Source organism: Babylonia areolata, chromosome 35, assembly GCF_041734735.1.
Source record: "Babylonia areolata isolate BAREFJ2019XMU chromosome 35, ASM4173473v1, whole genome shotgun sequence".
Lineage (NCBI taxonomy): Eukaryota > Metazoa > Mollusca > Gastropoda > Neogastropoda > Buccinidae > Babylonia > Babylonia areolata.
This window is the reverse complement of record NC_134910.1, coordinates 202,501-225,000: the sequence shown is the minus strand read 5'-3', so window position 1 is coordinate 225,000 and position 22,500 is coordinate 202,501. Positions and strand designations below refer to the sequence as shown.

General features: G+C 49.5%; 1 protein-coding gene across 1 annotated transcript in view; it reads right to left on the bottom strand.

The window, feature by feature from the left end:
* The window catches only part of LOC143277903 (voltage-gated inwardly rectifying potassium channel KCNH6-like), a 196,335-nt gene that overhangs the window by 27,846 nt on the left and 145,989 nt on the right, over nt 1-22,500 (bottom strand). Inside the window, exons 9-11 of the mRNA XM_076582870.1 lie at nt 2,667-2,766; nt 1,826-1,978; nt 1-136 (exon numbers count right to left, since the gene is read on the bottom strand). The exon at nt 1-136 is cut by the window's left edge and continues 79 nt beyond it. Of these exons, the coding sequence (XP_076438985.1) occupies nt 1-136; nt 1,826-1,978; nt 2,667-2,766 (389 nt within the window). The remainder of the gene's footprint in view (nt 137-1,825; nt 1,979-2,666; nt 2,767-22,500) is intronic.

Sequence of the window (22,500 nt, the reverse complement as noted above, 5' to 3'; positions counted from 1 at the left end):
AGGTCGGACAGCTCGATCTTGTTGAAGTCGCAGTAGGACAGCGCCCTGACGAAGTACATAGATTTGCCAAGCCCCGGGGGGTGCTGGGCCCTCCCCCCTCCGTCCCCAAAGTCCTCCCCGAAGATATCGTCCTTTCCTACCCGGGGGGCGTGTCCCCACGTCGAAGTGTCGACGTGTCCATGTCCGTGTCCGTGTCGGTGTCGGTGTCGTGCGGTTCATGAAACAAAGGAACCCAGTTGTAGGGAAGGTATGCCTAATTGCAAACGGTCCTAATTGCACGCACGCATGCACACACGCACGCAATTAGTAACCAGACAAAAAAAATTACCCGAAAAAATGTATTGTTTTTAAAAAAAAAATCCATGAAATTATTCAGGAATGTTGGGATAATGGTATTATGGCACAGTTATAGAAAGATTCCATAATTATTCCAATTCTGAAAGCTGGAAGATCCAAAAGTGATGAAAAACAACAACAAACCAACCAACCAACCAACCAAAAAAAATCGTTTGAACTGGATTGCTACACTACTGTGAAACAATGAAATCATACCACTACACCATTAGTGGGAGATCCTGAGACCAGCTTTTCATTTGAACTGTTGTCATCAGAAAAAAAATCAGTCTTGCGTGCATTAGAATCGTTTGATATAAAAGCTCACACCCCAATCTCACACATACAAACACACACAGACAGGGTAGACAGACAGGCAGACACACGCACGCCTATGCACATACACACATGGCACGTCTAATATCACTCAAAGTGAAAAGACGCAAAATTAAAGAAAGAACACACACACACACACACACACACACACACACACACACACACACACACACACACACACGCATAGACAGACACACACACAGAGTAATTGATTTACTTCACATAGCCCCTTTCCATGTAAACCAAGCTCAGTCGTGCTGTGCAGTGTACACACCAACGTATAAAACAGACATTTAAGCATCAACACAAGCTTTGAATTTCTGCTGGAGAGAGAGAGGAGGGGGAAGGCAGGGAATGAAAGAGAGAGACAGGGGAGAGAAAAAGTGGAAGGGAAAACGACAAAAATGACAAACAAGAAGAAGAAAGAAGCAGAAGAAGAAGGAGGAGGAAGAGGAAGAAGAAGAAGAAGAAGAAGGAGGAGGAAGAGGAAGAAGAAGAAGAAGAAGAAGAAGCAGAAGGAGGAAGAGGAAGAAGAAGAAGAAGGAGGAGGAAGAGGAAGAAGCAGCAGAAGCAGCAGAAGAAGCAGAAGGAAGCAGAAGAAGAAGTTTCAGATTCCCAACAGGCGTCATTGCAAACCCATAGACGCTCCACGACATGTGCCAGGTAGATGCCGAACCAGCAGTACAACCCAAAGCGCGTTGTCAGGCTTTGAGCGCATGTATATAATCCTATTTTGTCTTCCTATCAGAGTGGATTTCTTCTACAGATTTTTCCCAGAGGACACTTTTGTTGCCATGGGTTCTTTTTCAGTGCGCTCAGTGCGTGCTGCAGACGGGACCTCAGTTCTTCGTCTCATCCGATTGGTCAGACGCTCAGTTTGTTTTTGTGGTCAAACACTGGAGACAGGGCCAGAGAGGGTATCGAGCCCCAGCCCTCCGAAATACTGCCATTCTGCCCCTTCCCCACGTCACAGTGACTGACAACTGAAGAAGAAGAAGAAGAAGAAGAAGAAGACGATGAAGATGAAGAAGAAGAAGAAATATGCCTTTGATCAGTAGTAATGCCTAATAGCATATGCTTAGTAACTTGTTTAATAATATTGTCTTTATATTTTATTTTGGCAGGAGGCAGAGAAGAAGGCGGCGGGAGGCCTGACCCAAAATGGCGATGACCGTGTCGTCATTGGTGATCTCCACAGACCCACGGGCGATAAAGTAGATGCTGGTCAGGATCTCCCCGGGGTGCAGCAGGGTGTCCCCGGGGGGGGCGTGCGTGGTGCGAAATTTCAGGGACAGCACTCTCAGACATCCTGTGGGAAAAAAGCAATACAAGTACAAGAACCAATAAACACACAGTACACACATAAAAACAAAGGAAAATGGCCAACTGATTAATTTGCATAGAAATCACACATCCTACCCCTTCCCCACCCTCATCCCTTCCTCCCCCCCTCCCCCCACACTCCCCCTACCCCGACACTCCCCCCTCCCCCACACTCCCCCTACCCCTTCCCCCACACTCCCCCCTCTCCCCACACCGACCCCTCCTCTACACTAACCCCTCCCCCCACCCCTCCCCCCACACCCACCCCTTCCCACGCCCCTCCCGCCACACTCCCCCCTCTCCCCACACCCACCCCTCCTCTACACTAACCCCTCCCCCCACCCCTCCCCCCACACCCACCCCTCCCCACACTCCCCCCTCTCCCCACACCTACCCCTCCTCTACACTAACCCCTCCCCCCCCCCTCCCCCCACACCCACCCCTTCCCACACCACGCCTCCTCTACACTAACCCCTCCCCCCACCCCTCTCCCCACACCCACCCCTTCCCACACCCCTCCCCCAACACTCCCCCCTCTCCCCACACCACGCCTCCTCTACACTAACCCCTCCCCCCACCCCTTCCCCCACACCCACCCCTTCTTCCACAACCTCCTGCCCCCCACAGCACCCCCCCCCCCCAGGTCCACACAGGTGTGCAGGCTATCAGTGTACCTGGGCTGGCCCCTTTGAATGCCGGACAAGTGTTGAGCAAATTTCGGTTCAGGTGGAGACAGATGTCGGCCTGCAGGCATTCCGGGAAGCTCTTCAGTACCTGCACACACACCCTCTGTCATCAATACCTGCCCACACACCCAGTCAACACCTGCCCACACACCCAGTCATCAACACCTGCCCACACACCCACTGTCATCAACACCTGCCCACACACCCACTGTCATCAACACCTGCCCACACACCCACTGTCATCAACACCTACCCACACACCCAGTCATCAACGCCTGCCCACACACCCACTGTCATCAACACCTGCACACACACCCACTGTCATCAACACCTGCACACACACCCACTGTCATCAACGCCTGCCCACACACCCACTGTCATCAACGCCTGCCCACACACCCACTGTCATCAACACCTGCACACACACCCACTGTCATCAACACCTGCACACACACCCACTGTCATCAAGAACAAGAACAAAGAGAAACAGAGAGAGAGAGAAGAAAGAGAGAGAGAGAGAGAGAGAGAGAGAGAGAGAGAGAGAGAGAGAGAGAGAGAGAGAGAGAGATTCCAAAAACTTTAGTACTGAAAGATGAAGATTTCTGGCATTGTCTAGTCTTCCAATGTGTCCTTATGACAACAATAACAACAATAACGATAAGACACAACAAATTTGGTAAATACTACTACTACTGATAATAATCACCATCGTCATCATTGTAAAAAGTAATAAAGGGAACACACACACACTCACACCCACCCACCCACACACACTCATCTCCCCAAACACACATACCTTTATACACAGACATACATGTACACACACACATTCCTTTATACACAGACATACATGTACACACACACACATCTTCCCAAACACACATACCTTTATACACAGACATACATGTACACACACACATCTTCCCAAACACACATACCTTTATACACAGACATACATGTACACACACACACACACAATCATGCATATACATGTCTACATATACACTCATGCATACATGTATTCATATGCATACATGAACATAAAAACATATCAGAGTGTATTGTAGTACATTAGCAAATACTGAACCCCCCCCCCCACATTTATATTCAATATTGAAGAGAGAAAGAGAGAGAGAGAGAGAGAGAGAGACAGAGACAGAGACAGAGAGAGAGATGGGAGAAACAGCGGGTGAGAGCGTGAAGAAAGAGAAAGAGAAAAGGAGAAACAGAGAGAGAGAGAGAGAGAGAGAGAGACAGAGACAGAGACAGAGACAGACAGAGACAGAGGGGGGGGGGGGGGGAAGAAACAGAGAGACAGAGAGTGAGAGTGGAGAAAGAAAACACTGAAAACCCTCCACACCCCTCTCCACACCCCCAACACCCCATCTTTGAACTTGGCTGAAGCACAACAGTCGCCGGGACGGAAGAAAAACAGGCAGACGACATCAAAGAAACGACCATGCTGAATTTCCGCCAGGCACACAAGGAATTCTTGGAACTTCCGGAAATAGAATATCTTGGGTTTTTTTCTTCTCTCACACGTGCCCCAGCCCTGTTGACGTCAGGACAGCTGTTCTGCCTGGTATGCAGTGGTGAGTGAACCCTGAGCGCCCTGTCACCTGAACGGACAGCACGGACACGTCAGGAAAAAAGATTAGGAACCCACCTGGAGAAGAACGGCGAGTTAACTTTATCACATTGATAGGCTTCAGTGTTGTCTTTGCAGCATACAGGTGGAAACTAGCTGCTATGACGTTTATGCATCTTAATGCTTTCTTTGCAACGTACCGTCACAACTAATTGCTATGACGTTTATATACATTAATGTTTTCTTCGCAAGGTTACGGGCACAACTAATTGCTATGACGTTTTTGCATCTTAATGCTTTCTTTGCAACGTACCGTCACAACTAATTGCTATGACGTTTATATACATTAATGTTTTCTTTGCAACGTACCGTCACAACTAATTGCTATGACGTTTATATACATTAATGTTTTCTTTGCAAGGTTACGGGCACAACTAATTGCTATGACGTTTTTGCATCTTAATGTTTTCTTTGCAACGGTACAGGCACAACTAATTGCTATGCCGTTTATATACATTAATGTTTTCTTTGCAACATTACGGGCACAACTAATTGCTATGACGTTTTTGCATCTTAATGTTTTCTTTGCAACGGTACAGGCACAACTAATTGCTATGCCGTTTATATACCTGAGAGAGAGAGAGAGAGAGAGAGAGACAGAGCGAGAGAGAGAGCGAGCGAGAGCGAGAGAGAGAGAGAGGAAGGAGGGGGAGGGACAAAGAAAAAGACAACCAGAAAAAAAGGAAGGAAGAGTGAAGGAGGTGGCCACCGTCACCACCACGTCCCCACCGTCACCACCACGTCCCCACCGTCACCACCACGTCACCACCGTCACCACCACGTCACCATCACGTCCTCGCCGAATATCAAGTGGAAGAAAAGATGGAAAGAAAGGAAGGAGGAAAGAAAGAAAAACAAACAGTTGGAGAAGAAGATTTCTTGAAAGCGTAGAATTAGGAGGAGGTGGCAGAGGAGGATAAGGAGGGGGAGGGGGGAGGAGGGGGGAGGAAATAAACAGCAGAAATAGAACTGGGAGGTAGAGGGGGACTGAGAGTGCAAAGATAAGATGATAACAAACAAAGAGGGAGGAAGAAAAGGGAGGAGGAGGAGGAGGAGAAAGGCTGATTGATTCATTGAATCTTCAATGGCTGAAGGAGGAAAAAGACTGATTGATTCATTGAATCTTCAATGGCTGAAGGAGGAAAAAGACTGATTGATTGATTGAATCTTCAATGGCTGAAGGAGGAAAAAGACTGATTGATTGATTGAATCTTAAATAACTAAAGGAGGAAAAAGACTGATTGATTGATTGAATCTTCAATGGCTAAAGGAGAAAGACTGATTGATTGATCGAATCTTAAATGGCTGAAGGAGGAGAAAGGCTGATTGATTCATTGAATCTTCAATGGCTGAAGGAGGAGAAAGGCTGATTGATTGAATCTTCAATGGCTGAAGGAGGAGAAAGACTGATTGATTGATTGATTGAATCTTCAATAACTAAAGGAGGAGGACTGATTGATTGATTGAATCTTCAATAACTAAAGGAGGAGGACTGATTGATTGATTGAATCTTCAATGGCTGAAGGAGGAGAAAGACTGATTGATTGATTGAATCTTCAATGGCTAAAGGATGAGGAAGACTGACTGATTGATTGAATCTTCAATGGCTAAAGGAGAAAGACTGATTGATTGATTGAATCTTCAATGGCTGAAGGAGAAAGACTGATTGATTGATTGAATCTTCAATGGCTGAAGGAGGAGAAAGGCTGATTGATTGATTGATTGAATCTTCAATGGCTGAAGGAGGAGAAAGACTGATTGATTGATTGAATCTTCAATGGCTAAAGGAGAAAGACTGATTGATTGATTGATTGAATCTTTAATGGCTACAGGAGGAGAAAGACTGATTGATTGATTGATTGAATCTTCAATGGCTGAAGGAGGAGAAAGGCTGATTGACTGATTGATTGAATCTTCAATGGCTAAAGGAGAAAGACTGATTGATTGATTGATTGAATCTTCAGTGGCTAAAGGAGAAAGACTGATTGATTGATTGAATCTTCAGTGGCTAAAGGAGAAAGAGACTGATTGATTGATTGAATCTTCAGTGGCTAAAGGAGAAAGACTGATTGATTGATTGAATCTTCAATGGCTAAAGGAGAAAGACTGATTGATTGATTGATTGAATCTTCAATGGCTAAAGGAGGAGAAAGACTGATTGATTGATTGAATCTTCAATGGCTAAAGGAGAAAGACTGATTGATTGAATCTTCAATGGCTAAAGGAGAAAGACTGACTGATTGATTGAATCTTCAATGGCTAAAGGAGAAAGACTGATTGATTGATTGAATCTTCAATGGCTGAAGGAGAAAGACTGATTGATTGAATCTTCAATGGCTAAAGGAGAAAGACTGATTGATTGATTGAATCTTCAATGGCTAAAGGAGAAAGACTGATTGATTGAATCTTCAGTGGCTAAAAAACGAGGCACAATGAAGGCCCCTTTCCACTTCTGTCCAGTAACGAAACATAAAGAACTAGTGAAGGCCATTTTCCACTTCTGTCCAGTAAACCAAACATAAAATGGAAAATAGAACAGAAACGAACGGGAAATTACTCCTGCAACATTCAAGTAACAATAGCAAGATAAGGTAAAGAACAACTGTTCAATTATAACAAAAGTAAGTGCGCGAGCGCGTACACACACACACACACACACGCGCGCGCGCGCGCGCGAGCACAAACACATACACACACACACGCACACACACACACACATATAAAGAGAGAGAGACACACACACACACATACACTAAGACAGAGAGCACGACTGAGAGAGTGTAGTGTCTGAGTATGCATGCACTTTTACGTATTTGTGTACGTATTTACGTGTCAGTGCAATAGTCGTCGTCACAGAACTACAACAGTGGCTGTAAATGAAGAAGAAGAAGAAGGAAGGAAGGTAGGATGAAAGAAAGAAAGAAAGAACTAAGTGATCACAATAAAGAAAAAAAGGAAGCCTTCAACGTGAAACAAAGTGCCATCCCTCTAAACATGCTTGAGCCAAAGACAGACTGAAGAACAACACAGCAAACCAAACACTACCCCTAAACAACAACAACAACAACAACACAGCAAAACAAACACTACCCCTGAACAACAACAACAACAACACAGCAAAACAAAACAAACACTACCCCTAAACAACAACAACAACACAACAACACAGCAAACCAAACACTACCCCTGAACAACAACAACAACAACAACACAACAAAACAAACACTACCCCTAAACAACAACAACAACAACAAAACAAACCAAACACTACCCCTAAACAACAACAACAACAACAACAAAACAAACCAAACACTACCCCTAAACAACAACAACAACACAACAAAACAAACCAAACACTACCCCTAAACAACAACAACAACAACAACAAAACAAAACAAACACTACCCCTAAACAACAACAACAACAACAACAACACAACAAAACAAACCAAACACTACCCCTAAACAACAACAACAACAACAACAACAAAACAAACCAAACACTACCCCTAAACAACAACAACAACAACAAAACAAACCAAACACTACCCCTAAACAACAACAACAACAACAACAAAACAAAACAAACACTACCCCTAAACAACAACAACAACAACAAAACAAACCAAACACTACCCCTAAACAACAACAACAACAACAACAAAACAAACCAAACACTACCCCTAAACAACAACAACAACAACAACAACACAACAAAACAAACCAAACACTACCCCTAAACAACAACAACAACAACAACAACAAAACAAACCAAACACTACCCCTAAACAACAACAACAACAACAACAACAAAACAAACCAAACACTACCCCTAAACAACAACAACAACAACAAAACAAACCAAACACTACCCCTAAACAACAACAACAACAACAACAAAACAAACCAAACACTACCCCTAAACAACAACAACAACAACACAACAAAACAAACCAAACACTACCCCTAAACAACAACAATAACAACACAACAAAACAAAAAAAAACTACCCCTGAACAACAACAACAACGACGACAACAACGACGACAACAACGACGACAACAACGACGACAACACCACAGCAAAACAAACACTACCCCTAAACAACAACAACACAGCAAAACAAACACTACCCCTAAACAACAACAACAACAACAACAAAACAAACCAAACACTACCCCTAAACAACAACAACACAACAAAACAAACCAAACACTACCCCTAAACAACAACAACAACAACAACAAAACAAAACAAACACTACCCCTAAACAACAACAACAACAACAACAACACAACAAAACAAACCAAACACTACCCCTAAACAACAACAACAACAACAACAACAAAACAAACCAAACACTACCCCTAAACAACAACAACAACAACAAAACAAACCAAACACTACCCCTAAACAACAACAACAACAACAACAAAACAAACCAAACACTACCCCTAAACAACAACAACAACAACAACAAAACAAACCAAACACTACCCCTAAACAACAACAACAACAACAACAACAAAACAAACCAAACACTACCCCTAAACAACAACAACAACAACAAAACAAACCAAACACTACCCCTAAACAACAACAACAACAACAACAAAACAAACCAAACACTACCCCTAAACAACAACAACAACAACAACAAAACAAAACAAACACTACCCCTAAACAACAACAACAACAACAAAACAAACCAAACACTACCCCTAAACAACAACAACAACAACAACAAAACAAAACAAACACTACCCCTAAACAACAACAACAACAACAACAACACAACAAAACAAACCAAACACTACCCCTAAACAACAACAACAACAACAAAACAAACCAAACACTACCCCTAAACAACAACAACAACAACAACAACAAAACAAACCAAACACTACCCCTAAACAACAACAACAACAACAAAACAAACCAAACACTACCCCTAAACAACAACAACAACAAAACAAACCAAACACTACCCCTAAACAACAACAACAACAACACAACAAAACAAACCAAACACTACCCCTAAACAACAACAATAACAACACAACAAAACAAAAAAAAACTACCCCTGAACAACAACAACAACGACGACAACAACGACGACAACAACGACGACAACACCACAGCAAAACAAACACTACCCCTAAACAACAACAACACAGCAAACCAAACGGGACACTACCCATAAACAACGACAACAACAACAACAACACAACAACAACAACACAACAACAACAACAACAACACAACAACAACAACACAACAACAACAACAACAACACCACAGCAAAACAAACGGGACACTACCCCTAAACAACAACAACAACAGCAAAACAAACACTACCCATAAACAACAACAACAACAACACCACGACAAAGACGGAGAAGAAACAGACAGCAGGCAGACGACATCCGAGAAAAATTCGTGCTGAATGCCGACCTAGAACTCACTGAATTCTGAACTTGGGGATTTGTGTTGATTGGCCCAGCAGGTCATTAGCCTTTGAACCCAGGACATTTGTCCATCTTAGCATCGGGAGAGGGAGGGCGGGGGAGTATGAGCGCCATTACACCGATTCCCATGTCACAAACAACAGCAACAATAACAACAACAATGACACCGTATAACACACATTGTGATTTTTGAAGTAAAAACAAAAAACAAAATCAGGAGCTCCTGCATCCACATGGAACAGAGTGGGCAGGTAGTATAATGGTCAGTGAAGTACTGTTATAATGGTCAGTGAAGCACTGTTATAATGGTCAGTGAAGCACTGTTCTAATGGTCAGTGAAGTACTGTTCTAATGGTCAGTGAAGTACTGTTCTAATGGTCAGTGAAGCACTGTTATAATGGTCAGTGAAGCACTGCACGGCCTTTCCTCTCTGTAGCACACAGCCAAGAGGTTCGCTCTCTCCAGGGAAGACAGGGCGCACGCGGATCGAGACAACATCTTGACAGCAACAGCGATAACGTCGACGATAATGAAGACGGCAGAGATAGAAAGAAAGACAGAAAGAAACGCAAACAGAAGGAAAGAAATGAACGAAAGGAGAACAGCAGTGGCCAGCATCAGTCAGCCTCTCATGTCGACAGGAACAGCACTGGCCAGCATCACTCACAGCCTCTCATGTCGACAGGAACAGCAGTGGCCAGCATCACTCACAGCCTCTCATGTCGACAGGAACAGCTGTGGCCAGCATCACTCACAGCCTCTCATGTCGACAGGAACAGCAGTGGCCAGCATCACTCACAGCCTCTCATGTCGACAGGAACAGCAGTGGCCAGCATCACTCACAGCCTCTCATGTCGACAGGAACAGCACTGGCCAGCATCACTCACAGCCTCTCATGTCGACAGGAACAGCAGGTCCGAAACCAGCCATCTTTCTCCGTCAACACAACGCGGAAGACAGGAAGAGAATAACAGACAGAAAGAGAATAACAGACAGAATAACAGACAGAATAACAGACAGAATAACAGACAGGAAGAGAATAACAGACAGAATAACAGACAGAATAACAGACAGGAAGAGAATAACAGACAGAATAACAGACAGAATAACAGACAGAATAACAGACAGGAACAGAATAACAGACAGAATAACAGACAGGAACAGAATAACAGACAGAATAACAGACAGGAAGAGAATAACAGACAGAATAACAGACAGAATAACAGACAGGAAGAGAATAACAGAATAACAGACAGAATAACAGACAGAATAACAGACAGAATAACAGACAGAAAGAGAATAACAGACAGAATAACAGACAGAATAACAGACAGAAAGAGAATAACAGACAGAATAACAGACAGAATAACAGACAGAATAACAGACAGGAAGAGAATAACAGACAGAATAACAGACAGGAAGAGAATAACAGACAGAATAACAGACAGAATAACAGACAGGAACAGAATAACAGACAGAATAACAGACAGAATAACAGACAGGAACAGAATAACAGACAGAATAACAGACAGAATAACAGACAGGAAGAGAATAACAGACAGAATAACAGACAGGAAGAGAATAACAGACAGAATAACAGACAGAATAACAGACAGGAAGAGAATAACAGACAGAATAACAGACAGAAAGAGAATAACAGACAAAGAGAACACAGAAAGAGCGATAACACGTGCAGAGGAAACACGTGCAGGGAAGTCATGAAAACAGCGCAGAAAGAAGAAGATTGATTGGTTGATGGAATCTTTAATGGGTAAAGAATTAGGCGCAGTAAATGCCCTTTTGCAATTCTGCCCATTTAACGACATAAGACATAAAAAATAAACAACGACACAAAACACAGAAATAAAGAAATGAAATCAAATGAAATGAAATAATTAGAACGACGAAAAAAAAAAGTAACTGGAATAGTCCATTAAAGGTAACGAAGCGATGAAAAGAACAATTGGTACATTGTCATGTACGTACGTAAACAAAGACATACGTACACATTTACGCCCACACACTCACACACAAACACAAATATGCCTTTGATCAATAGTAACTTGTTTAATAACATTGTCTTTATATTTTATTTTGGCAGGAGGCAGAGAAGAAGAAGAAGGAGGAGGAGGAGGAGGAGGAGGAGGAGGAGGAGGAGGAGGAGAACAAGAAGAAGAAGGAGGAGGAGGAGGAGGAAGAAGAAAAGAAGAAGCAGCAGCAGCAGAAGAAGAAGAAGAAGAAGAGGGAAGAGGAAGAGGAGGAGGAGGACACCTGGTCATTCACTAGGACATGTACGGTAGAACAGACCTGCCACTCACTAACCAAGACAAAGTGATCGTGAGTGACGTCCTGGACCCTGGTTTTGGGGGGTTATTGACCATGGTCATCTCCCTGGTAACACCCCACCTGTCTGAACCGTCACAACCAGTCTCCCTGGTAACACCCCACCTGACAACCGTCACAACCAGTCTCCCTGGTAACATCCCACCTGACAACCGTCACAACCAGTCTCCCTGGTAACACCCCACCTGACAACCGTCACAACCAGTCTCCCTGGTAACAGTCCACCTGACAACCGTCACAACCAGTCTCCCTGGTAACACCCCACCTGACAACCGTCACAACCAGTCTCCCTGGTAACACCCCACCTGACAACCGTCACAACCAGTCTCCCTGGTAACAGTCCACCTGACTCCGGACACAACCAGTCTCCCTGGTAACAGTCCACCTGACTCCGGACACAACCAGTCTCCCTGATAACACTCCACCTGACAACCGTCACAACCAGTCTCCCTGGTAACAGTCCACCTGACTCCGGACACAACCAGTCTCCCTGATAACACTCCACCTGACAACCGTCACAACCAGTCTCCCTGGTAACACCCCACCTGACAACCGTCACAACCAGTCTCCCTGGTAACACCCCACCTGACAACCGTCACAACCAGTCTCCCTGGTAACAGTTCACCTGAGTGAACCGTCACAACCAGTCTCCCTGGTAACAGTCCACCTGACAACCGTCACAACCAGTCTCCCTGGTAACAGTCCACCTGACTCCGGACACAACCAGTCTCCCTGGTAACAGTCCACCTGACAACCGTCACAACCAGTCTCCCTGGTAACAGTCCACCTGACAACCGTCACAACCAGTCTCCCTGGTAACAGCCCCACCTGACAACCGTCACAACCAGTCTCCCTGTAACAGTTCACCTGAGTGAACCGTCACAACCAGTCTCCCTGGTAACAGTCCACCTGACAACCGTCACAACCAGTCTCCCTGGTAACAGCCCACCTGACAACCGTCACAACCAGTCTCCCTGGTAACAGTTCACCTGAGTGAACCGTCACAACCAGTCTCCCTGGTAACAGTCCACCTGACAACCGTCACAACCAGTCTCCCTGGTAACACCCCACCTGACAACCGTCACAACCAGTCTCCCTGGTAACAGTCCACCTGACTCCGGACACAACCAGTCTCCCTGGTAACAGTCCACCTGACAACCGTCACAACCAGTCTCCCTGGTAACAGTCCACCTGACTCCGGACACAACCAGTCTCCCTGGTAACACCCCACCTGACAACCGTCACAACCAGTCTCCCTGATAACACTCCACCTGACAACCGTCACAACCAGTCTCCCTGGTAACAGTCCACCTGACAACCGTCACAACCAGTCTCCCTGGTAACAGTCCACCTGACAACCGTCACAACCAGTCTCCCTGGTAACAGTCCACCTGACAACCGTCACAACCAGTCTCCCTGGTAACACTCCACCTGACAACCGTCACAACCAGTCTCCCTGGTAACACTCACCTGACAACCGTCACAACCAGTCTCCCTGGTAACAGTCCACCTGACCAACCGTCACAACCAGTCTCCCTGGTAACACTCCCACCTGACAACCGTCACAACCAGTCTCCCTGGTAACACCCCACCTGACAACCGTCACAACCAGTCTCCCTGGTAACAGTTCACCTGAGTGAACCGTCACAACCAGTCTCCCTGGTAACAGTCCACCTGACAACCGTCACAACCAGTCTCCCTGGTAACAGTCCACCTGACAACTGTCACAACCAGTCTCCCTGGTAACAGTCCACCTGACAACCGTCACAACCAGTCTCCCTGGTAACAGTCCACCTGACTCCGGACACAACCAGTCTCCCTGATAACACTCCACCTGACAACCGTCACAACCAGTCTCCCTGGTAACAGTTCACCTGACAACCGTCACAACCAGTCTCCCTGGTAACAGTTCACCTGACTCAACTGTCACAACCAGTCTCCCTGATAACACTCCACCTGACAACCGTCACAACCAGTCTCCCTGGTAACAGTTCACCTGACAACCGTCACAACCAGTCTCCCTGGTAACAGTTCACCTGACTCAACTGTCACAACCAGTCTCCCTGATAACACTCCACCTGACAACCGTCACAACCAGTCTCCCTGGTAACACCCCACCTGACAACCGTCACAACCAGTCTCCCTGGTAACACCCCACCTGACAACCGTCACAACCAGTCTCCCTGGTAACACCCCACCTGACAACCGTCACAACCAGTCTCCCTGGTAACAGTCCACCTGACAACCGTCACAACCAGTCTCCCTGGTAACAGTCCACCTGAGTGAACCGTCACAACCAGTCTCCCTGGTAACACCCCACCTGACAACCGTCACAACCAGTCTCCCTGGTAACAGTCCACCTGACAACCGTCACAACCAGTCTCCCTGGTAACAGTCCACCTGACAACCGTCACAACCAGTCTCCCTGGTAACAGTCCACCTGACAACCGTCACAACCAGTCTCCCTATTAACACCCCACCTGACAACCGTCACAACCAGTCTCCCTATTAACACCCCACCTGACAACTGTCACAACCAGTCTCCCTGGTAACAGTCCACCTGACTCCGGACACGACCAGTCTCAGCCTGTACAGACCAGGGCGTCAACTTGGTTTCAGGGAAGGCTTTCTCCTCTCTGTGTTTCTCCGCTGAAGCGTGCAGTACTTCCCGAAAGGTGTGAAAGGGGAACGTGAAAGGTGTGAAAGGGGAACGTGAAAGGTGTGAAAGGGGAACGTGTAATGGCGGAAACGATTCTCTGGAAAGGCACAGTCAGCTTTTCACACTTTTTGCCACACCCCCACCCTCCTTTTTTCTTTTTTCTAAATACAGGCGATCAATTTTAGTGGACAAAAATATTCTGCCTGTAAACAAATCGTTGCGATTTTTTTTTTCTTCCTCACCCTTATTTTCCTCTTCCAACTGTATTAGAAATACATACACAAATATACAAGCTCGTCTCTTTTGCAGTTGAGAGAGAGAGAGAGAGAGAGAGAGAGAGAGAGAGAGAGAGAGAGAGAGAGAGAGAGAGAGAAGTAATGTGCAAATTACCGCTAATGAGCGCAACAGATCTCTCTCTCTCTCTCTCTCTCTCTCTCTCTCTCTCTCTCTCTGTGCTGATGGCATTGTCACAAAGATCCTGCCTTCACCCCTCGTCACGCCTCACCTCGCTTCACCCTGCCCACCCTCCCCACACCTCCTGCCTTCACCCCTCGTCACGCCTCACCTCTCCTCTCTTCACCCTCCCCACACCTCCTGCCTTCACCCCTCGTCACGCCTCACCTCTCCTCTCTTCACCCTCCCCACACCTCCTGCCTTCACCCCTCGTCACGCCTCACCTCTCTTCACCCTGCCCACCCTCCCCACACCTCCTGCCTTCACCCCTCGTCACGCCTCACCTCTCTTCACCCTGCCCACCCTCCCCACACCTCCTGCCTTCACCCCTCGTCACGCCTCACCTCTCTTCACCCTCCCCACCCTGCCCACCCCTCCTGCCTTCACCCCTCGTCACGCCTCACCTCTCTTCACCCTGCCCACCCTCCCCACCCCTCGTCACGCCTCACCTCGCTTCACCCTGCCCACCCCTCCTGCCTTCATCCCTCGTCACGCCTCACCTCTCTTCACCCTGCCCACCCTCCCCACACCTCCTGCCTTCACCCCTTGTCACACCTCACCTCTCTTCACCCTGCCCACCCTCCCCACCCCTCCTGCCTTCACCCCTCGTCACGCCTCACCTCTCTTCACCCTGCCCACCCTCCCCACCCCTCCTGCCTTCACCCCTCGTCACGCCTCACCTCGCTTCACCCTGCCAAATCCTCTCTCTCCCCATCGCACCCTTCCCCCCACCACCTTCACTCCCTTTCAACTCCTCAACACTGTACTGACCTCGGTTAACCCTTTTACTTCCAACTCCTCATCACCTTCCTGGACTCGGTTAACCCTTTTACTCCCAACTCATCAACACTGTGCTGACCTCGGTTAACCCGTTTACTTTCAACTCCTCAATATTGTACTGACCTCCGTTAACTCTTTTACTTCCAACTCCTCAACACTGTACTGTCCTCGGTTAACCCTTTCACTCCCTTCCAACATATCAACTTTTTCCTGACACCACGGGATAGTTGGGCCCAAGGGAAACCACTCTCTGGGGTGTCGTGAGTTTGATCACTCAAGGGAGAAAAACCGTCAGTCAGATAAAGGGGAAAAAAAGAAAGAAAAACATTATAAAAAAAAAAAAAAAGCTCTTGGGGATTGTAGGTGAAGGTGGTGAGAGTGTGAGGGGAGGCAGGGAGGGGGGGAGGGGGAGGGGATTGTAGGTGAAGGTGGTGAGGGGAGGCAGGGAGGGGGAGGGGGAGGGGATTGTAGGTGAAGGTGGTGAGGGGAGGCAGGGAGGGGGAGGGGGTGGGGATTGTAGGTGAAGGTGGAGAGTGTGAGGGGAGGCAGGGGGGGGGAGGGGGAGGGGATTGTAGGTGAAGGTGGAGAGTGTGAGGGGAGGCGGGGGGGGGGAGGGGGGGGATTGTAGGTGAAGGTGGAGAGTGTGAGGGGAGGCAGGGAGGGGGAGGGGGTGGGGATTGCAGGTGAAGGTGGTGAGAGTGGTGAGGGGAGGCAGGGGGGGGGAGGGGGAGGGGGAGGGGATTGTAGGTGAAGGTGGAGAGTGTGAGGGGAGGCAGGGAGGGGGGAGGGGGAGGGGATTGTAGGTGAAGGTGGAGAGTGTGAGGGGAGGCGGGGGGGGGGGAGGGGGGAGGGGGAGGGGATTGTAGGTGAAGGTGGAGAGTGTGAGGGGAGGCAGGGAGGGGGAGGGGGAGGGGGAGGGGGTGGGGATTGTAGGTGAAGGTTGTGAGAGTGGTGAGGGGAGGGGGAGGGGGAGGGGATTGTAGGTGAAGGTTGTGAGAGTGGTGAGGGGAGGCAGGGAGGGGGAGGGGATTGTAGGTGAAGGTGGTGAGAGTGGTGAGGGGAGGCAGGGAGGGGGAGGGGATTGTAGGTGAAGGTGGTGAGAGTGGTGAGGGGAGGCAGGGAGGGGGGAGGGGGAGGGGGAGGGGGTGGGGATTGTAGGTGAAGGTTGTGAGAGTGGTGAGGGGGAGGCAGGGAGGGGGAGGGGATTGTAGGTGAAGGTGGTGAGAGTGGTGAGGGGAGGCAGGGAGGGGGGAGGGGGAGGGGGAGGGGGTGGGGATTGTAGGTGAAGGTGGTGAGAGTGGTGAGGGGAGGCAGGGAGGGGGAGGGGGAGGGGATTGTAGGTGAAGGTGGTGAGAGTGGTGAGGGGAGGCAGGGAGGGGGAGGGGGAGGGGGTGGGGATTGTAGGTGAAGGTGGTGAGAGTGGTGAGGGGAGGCAGGGAGGGGGAGGGGGTGGGGATTGTAGGTGAAGGTGGTGAGAGTGGTGAGGGGAGGACGGGAGGGGGAGGGGGGTGGGGGTCAACCCGGCTGATTTGGCGTGTCGTCAGCTGATCATCTCACGGGTATGCTTGATGGTGGCTGCTTTCGGCTTCATGAAAAATGGATTGGTTCTGTCTCTGTCTCGTTCCTCTGTCTCTGTCTCCCTCTCTCTTCACACCGTCTCTGTCTCTGTCACTGTCTCTCTTCCTGTTTGTCTGTCTGTCTGTCTGTCTATCTCCTTCCACTGTCTCTCTCTGCCTCTTTCTGTTTTCCTGTCTCCAAATCGATAGTTCTTCTATTCTGCCTTTTCATATCGACTTCTTCTTCAAATCTCTGTCTGTCTGTCTGTCTCTGTCTCTCTCTCTCACTCTGTGTGTGTGTGTGTGTGTGTGTGTGTGTGTGTGTGTGTTGTGTACTGTTCTGCTTCTTTGCTTCTTCTTCCTCTCCTGCTTGAAGAGGTGTTAAAGGGACGCGAACTCTCCTGTCTCGCCCACAGTAAGGTTTGCCAACGAAGGGAGACAGACAGGGGAGGTGTGAAGGAGATTAGAAGCAAGGGGACACAACGCCTGGACCTTTGGGACAAAGTGAACAAGAAAAGGAAACGTGTGAAAATAAAAAGCGCTAAGTATTCTCCGAGTGTTTTTTTTTTCTTTCTTTTTTTTTTTGAAAGGAAAGAAATCAATTTCACAGCATGTTCCATAATGTGTGCTTTTATAAAATTCTATTTCTATATCTTTCTTGTCAGGGAATCACGCTGCGCCTGGTGATGATGGCCTGTGTGTAAGCACTTTGTGTCCCCCTGTCTTGCTGATGTCACTGTCACTGTCTGGCTTTCCCACACGAACAGAACTGCTCTGTCCTGCACCGGTCATTGGTCAACAACAGCCGAACGGACATGACAGGAGAAAGCAGAATTAAAAACAAATCTTGCACACATACTGCCACAGACACTGGGCACACACATACGTGCAAAATGAGCAACTGCGTGTATTGAAGATCATCATCACAACGTCAACACTCACGAAGACACATCTCTGTCTTCTCTGGCGTGTGTGTGTGTTTTGTGGTCGTGTCGTGTTTCAGCTGGCTGTGTTTGCAGGTTTTATCATTCTGCCACGAGAGGTAGGGTGTGGGGGTGTGGGGGAGAGGGGTGAAGGGTGTGTGTGTGTGTGGGGGGGGGGGAGCGGATGGGTGATAGTGAGGCGTGTGGGGGAGAGGGGTGAAGGGTGTGTGTGTGTGTGTGTGGGGGGGGGGGGGCGGCGGAGGGGGGATAGTGAGGGGTGTGGGGGTGAGGGGGGGATAGTGAGGGTTGTGGGGGTGAGGGGGGGATAGTGAGGGGTGTGGGGGTGAGGGGGGGATAGTGAGGGTTGTGGGGGTGAGGGGGGGATAGTGAGGGTTGTGGGGGTGAGGGGGGGATAGTGAGGGGAGCGGGGTGAGGGGGGGATAGTGAGGGTTGTGGGGGTGAGGGGGGGATAGTGAGGGGAGCGGGGTGAGGGGGGGATAGTGAGGGTTGTGGGGGTGAGGGGAGGATAGTGAGGGGTGTGGGGGAGCGGGGTGAGGGGTGGGATAGTGAGGGGTGTGGAGGTGAGGGGGGGATAGTGAGGGTTGTGGGGGTGAGGGGGGGATAGTGAGGGGTGTGGGGGTGAGGGGGGGATAGTGAGGGTTGTGGGGGTGAGGGGGGGATAGTGAGGGTTGTGGGGGTGAGGGGGGGGATAGTGAGGGGAGCGGGGTGAGGGGGGGATAGTGAGGGTTGTGGGGGTGAGGGGAGGATAGTGAGGGTTGTGGGGGTGAGGGGGGGATAGTGAGGGTTGTGGGGGTGAGGGGAGGATAGTGAGGGGTGTGGGGGAGCGGGGTGAGGGGTGGGATAGTGAGGGGTGTGGAGGTGAGGGGGGGATAGTGAGGGTTGTGGGGGGTGAGGGGGGGATAGTGAGGGGTGTGGGGGTGAGGGGGTGATAGTGAGGGTTGTGGGGGTGAGGGGGGGATAGTGAGGGTTGTGGGGGTGAGGGGAGGATAGTGAGGGGTGTGGGGGAGCGGGGTGAGGGGTGGGATAGTGAGGGGTGTGGAGGTGAGGGGGGGATAGTGAGGGGTGTGGGGGTGAGGGGGTGATAGTGAGGGTTGTGGGGGTGAGGGGTGGGATAGTGAGGGGTGTGGAGGTGAGGGGGGGGATAGTGAGGGTTGTGGGGGTGAGGGGGGGATAGTGAGGGTTGTGGGGGTGAGGGGGGGGATAGTGAGGGGTGTGGGTGAGGGGAGGATAGTGAGGGGTGTGGGTGAGGGTGAGGGGTGATAGTGAAGGTTGTGGGGGGAGAGAGGTGAGGGGGTGATAGTGAGGGGTGTGGGGGTGAGGGGAGGATAGTGAGGGGTGTGGGGGTGAGGGGGGGATAGTGAGGAGTGTGGGGATGAAGGGGGGATAGTGAGGTGTGGGGGTGAGGGGGGGATAGTGGGGTGAGGGGGGGATAGTGAGGTGTGGGGGTGAGGGGAGGATAGTGAGGGGTGTGGGTGAGGGTGAGGGGTGATAGTGAAGGTTGTGGGGGGAGAGAGGTGAGGGGGTGATAGTGAGGGGTGTGGAGTGTGTCACTACTGTTTCTCTCTTTGTGTCTGTCTCTCTCTGTCTGTGTTCCTGTCTCTGTCTCTCACCCTCGGTCTGCAAACGACCTGTGAAGAGGTAATCACTGAGTGGACAGGTATCCATTCATTACCCAGACCTGTGAAGAGGTAATCACTGAGTGGACAGGTATCCATTCATTACCCAGACCTGTGAAGAGGTAATCACTGAGTGGACAGGTATCCATTCATTACCCAGGCCTGTGAAGAGGTAATCGCTGAGTGGACAGGTATCCATTCATTACCCAGGCCTGTGAAGAGGTAATCACTGAGTGGACAGGTATCCATTCATTACCCAGTACTTTTCCCCAGTCACCAGTCACGCCACGTTCCCCCCGTCCCCCACCCCGTCCCCCCACCTACACTGCGCACAGTCCTCTCTCCTTCCTTCCCCCCCCTCTCTTTCCTTCCTTCCTCCCCCCTCTCTCTTTCCTTCCTTCCCTCCTCTCTCCTTCCTTCCCCCCCTCTTTCCTTCCTTCCTCCCCCACTCTCTCTTTCCTTCCTCACCCCCTCTCTCTTTCCTTCCTTCCCTCCTCTCTCTCCTTCCTTCCATCCCTCCTCTCTCCTTCCTTCCCCCCCTCTTTCCTTCCTTCCTCCCCCACTCTCTCTTTCCTTCCTCACCCCCTCTCTCCTTCCTTCCCCCCCCCTCTTTCCTTCCTTCCTCCCCCACTCTCTCTTTCCTTCCTCCCCCCCTCTCTCCTTCTCTCCTTCCTCCCCCCTCTCTTTCCTTCCTTCCTCCCCTCCTCTCTCCTTTCCTTCCTTCCTTCCTTCCCTCTCTCTCTTTCCTTCCTTCCCCCTCTCTCTCTTTCCTTCCTCCCCCCCTCTCTTTCACAATACAATACACAATACACAAACTTTATTGTCTATACTTTGGTACAGAGATTTTCTTTTTGGCAGCAGCACATGTCCAACAAAAGAAGAAAACAACAAACAAATAAAATGAATAGAAAATAAAAGATAAATGGCACCAAATGGAAATACCTATATACAAATATACAGATTACTGAAATTTACGTGCCTCTCCATTTCAGTGATTTCCTTCCTTCCACCCCCCCCTCTCTCTTTCCTTCCTTCCTCCCCTCCTCTCTTTCCTTCCTTCCCCCCTCTCTCTTTCCTTCCTTCCCCCCCTCTCTTTCCTTCCTTCCCCCCTCTCTCTTTCCTTCCTTCCCCCCTCTCTCTTTCCTTCCTTCCTCCCCCCCTCTCTTTCCCTCCTTCACCCCCTCCCTCTTCCCTCCTTCACCCCTCCCTCTTTCCCTCCTTCACCCCCCTCTTTCCTTCCTTCACCCCCCCTCTCTCTTTCCTTCCTTCACCCCCCTCTTTCCTTCCTTCACCCCCCCTCTCTCTTTCCTTCCTCCCCCTCCCTCTCTCTTTCCTTCCTCCCCCTCCCTCTTTCCTTCCTTCCTCCCCCTCCCTCTTTCCTTCCTCCCCCCCACCTCTCTCTTTCCTTCCTTCCCCCACCTCTCTCTTTCCTTCCTCCCCCCCCCTCTCTCCTTCCTCCCCCCCTCTCTCTTACCTTCTTCCCCCCTCTCTCTCTTTCCTTCCTTCCCCCCTCTCTCTCTTTCCTTCCTTCCCCCCTCTCTCTCTTTCCTTCCCCCCACCTCTCTCTTTCCTTCCTTCCCCCCTCTCTCTCTTTCCTTCCCCCCACCTCTCTCTTTCCTTCCCCCCTCTCTCTCTTTCCTTCCTTCCCCCCCTCTCTCTTTCCTTCCCCCTCTCTCTCTTTCCTTCCTTCCCCCCTCTCTCTTTCCTTCCCCCCCTCTCTCTTTCCTTCCCCCTCTCTCTCTTTCCTTCCTTCCCCCCACCTCTCTCTTTCCTTCCTTCCCCCCTCTCTCTCTTTCCTTCCTTCCCCCCACCTCTCTCTTTCCTTCCCCCCTCTCTCTCTTTCCTTCCTTCCCCCCTCTCTCTCTTTCCTTCCTTCCCCCCACCTCTCTCTTTCCTTCACCCCTCTCTTTCCTTCCTTCCCCCCCACCTCTCTCTTTCCTTCACCCCTCTCTTTCCTTCCTTCCCCCCACCTCTCTCTCTTTCCTTCCGTCACCCCTCTCTCTCTTTCCTTCCTTCACCCCTCTCTCTCTTTCCTTCCTTCACCCCTCTCTCTCTTTCCTTCCTTCCCCCCACCTCTCTCTTTCCTTCCCCCCCCTCTCTCTCTTTCCTTCCTTCCCCCCTCTCTCTCTTTCCTTCCTTCACCCCTCTCTCTCTTTCCTTCCCCCCACCTCTCTCTTTCCTTCCTTCCCCCCTCTCTCTCTTTCCTTCCCCCCACCTCTCTCTTTCCTTCCCCCCTCTCTCTCTTTCCTTCCTTCCCCCCCTCTCTCTTTCCTTCCCCCTCTCTCTCTTTCCTTCCTTCCCCCCTCTCTCTTTCCTTCCCCCCCTCTCTCTTTCCTTCCCCCTCTCTCTCTTTCCT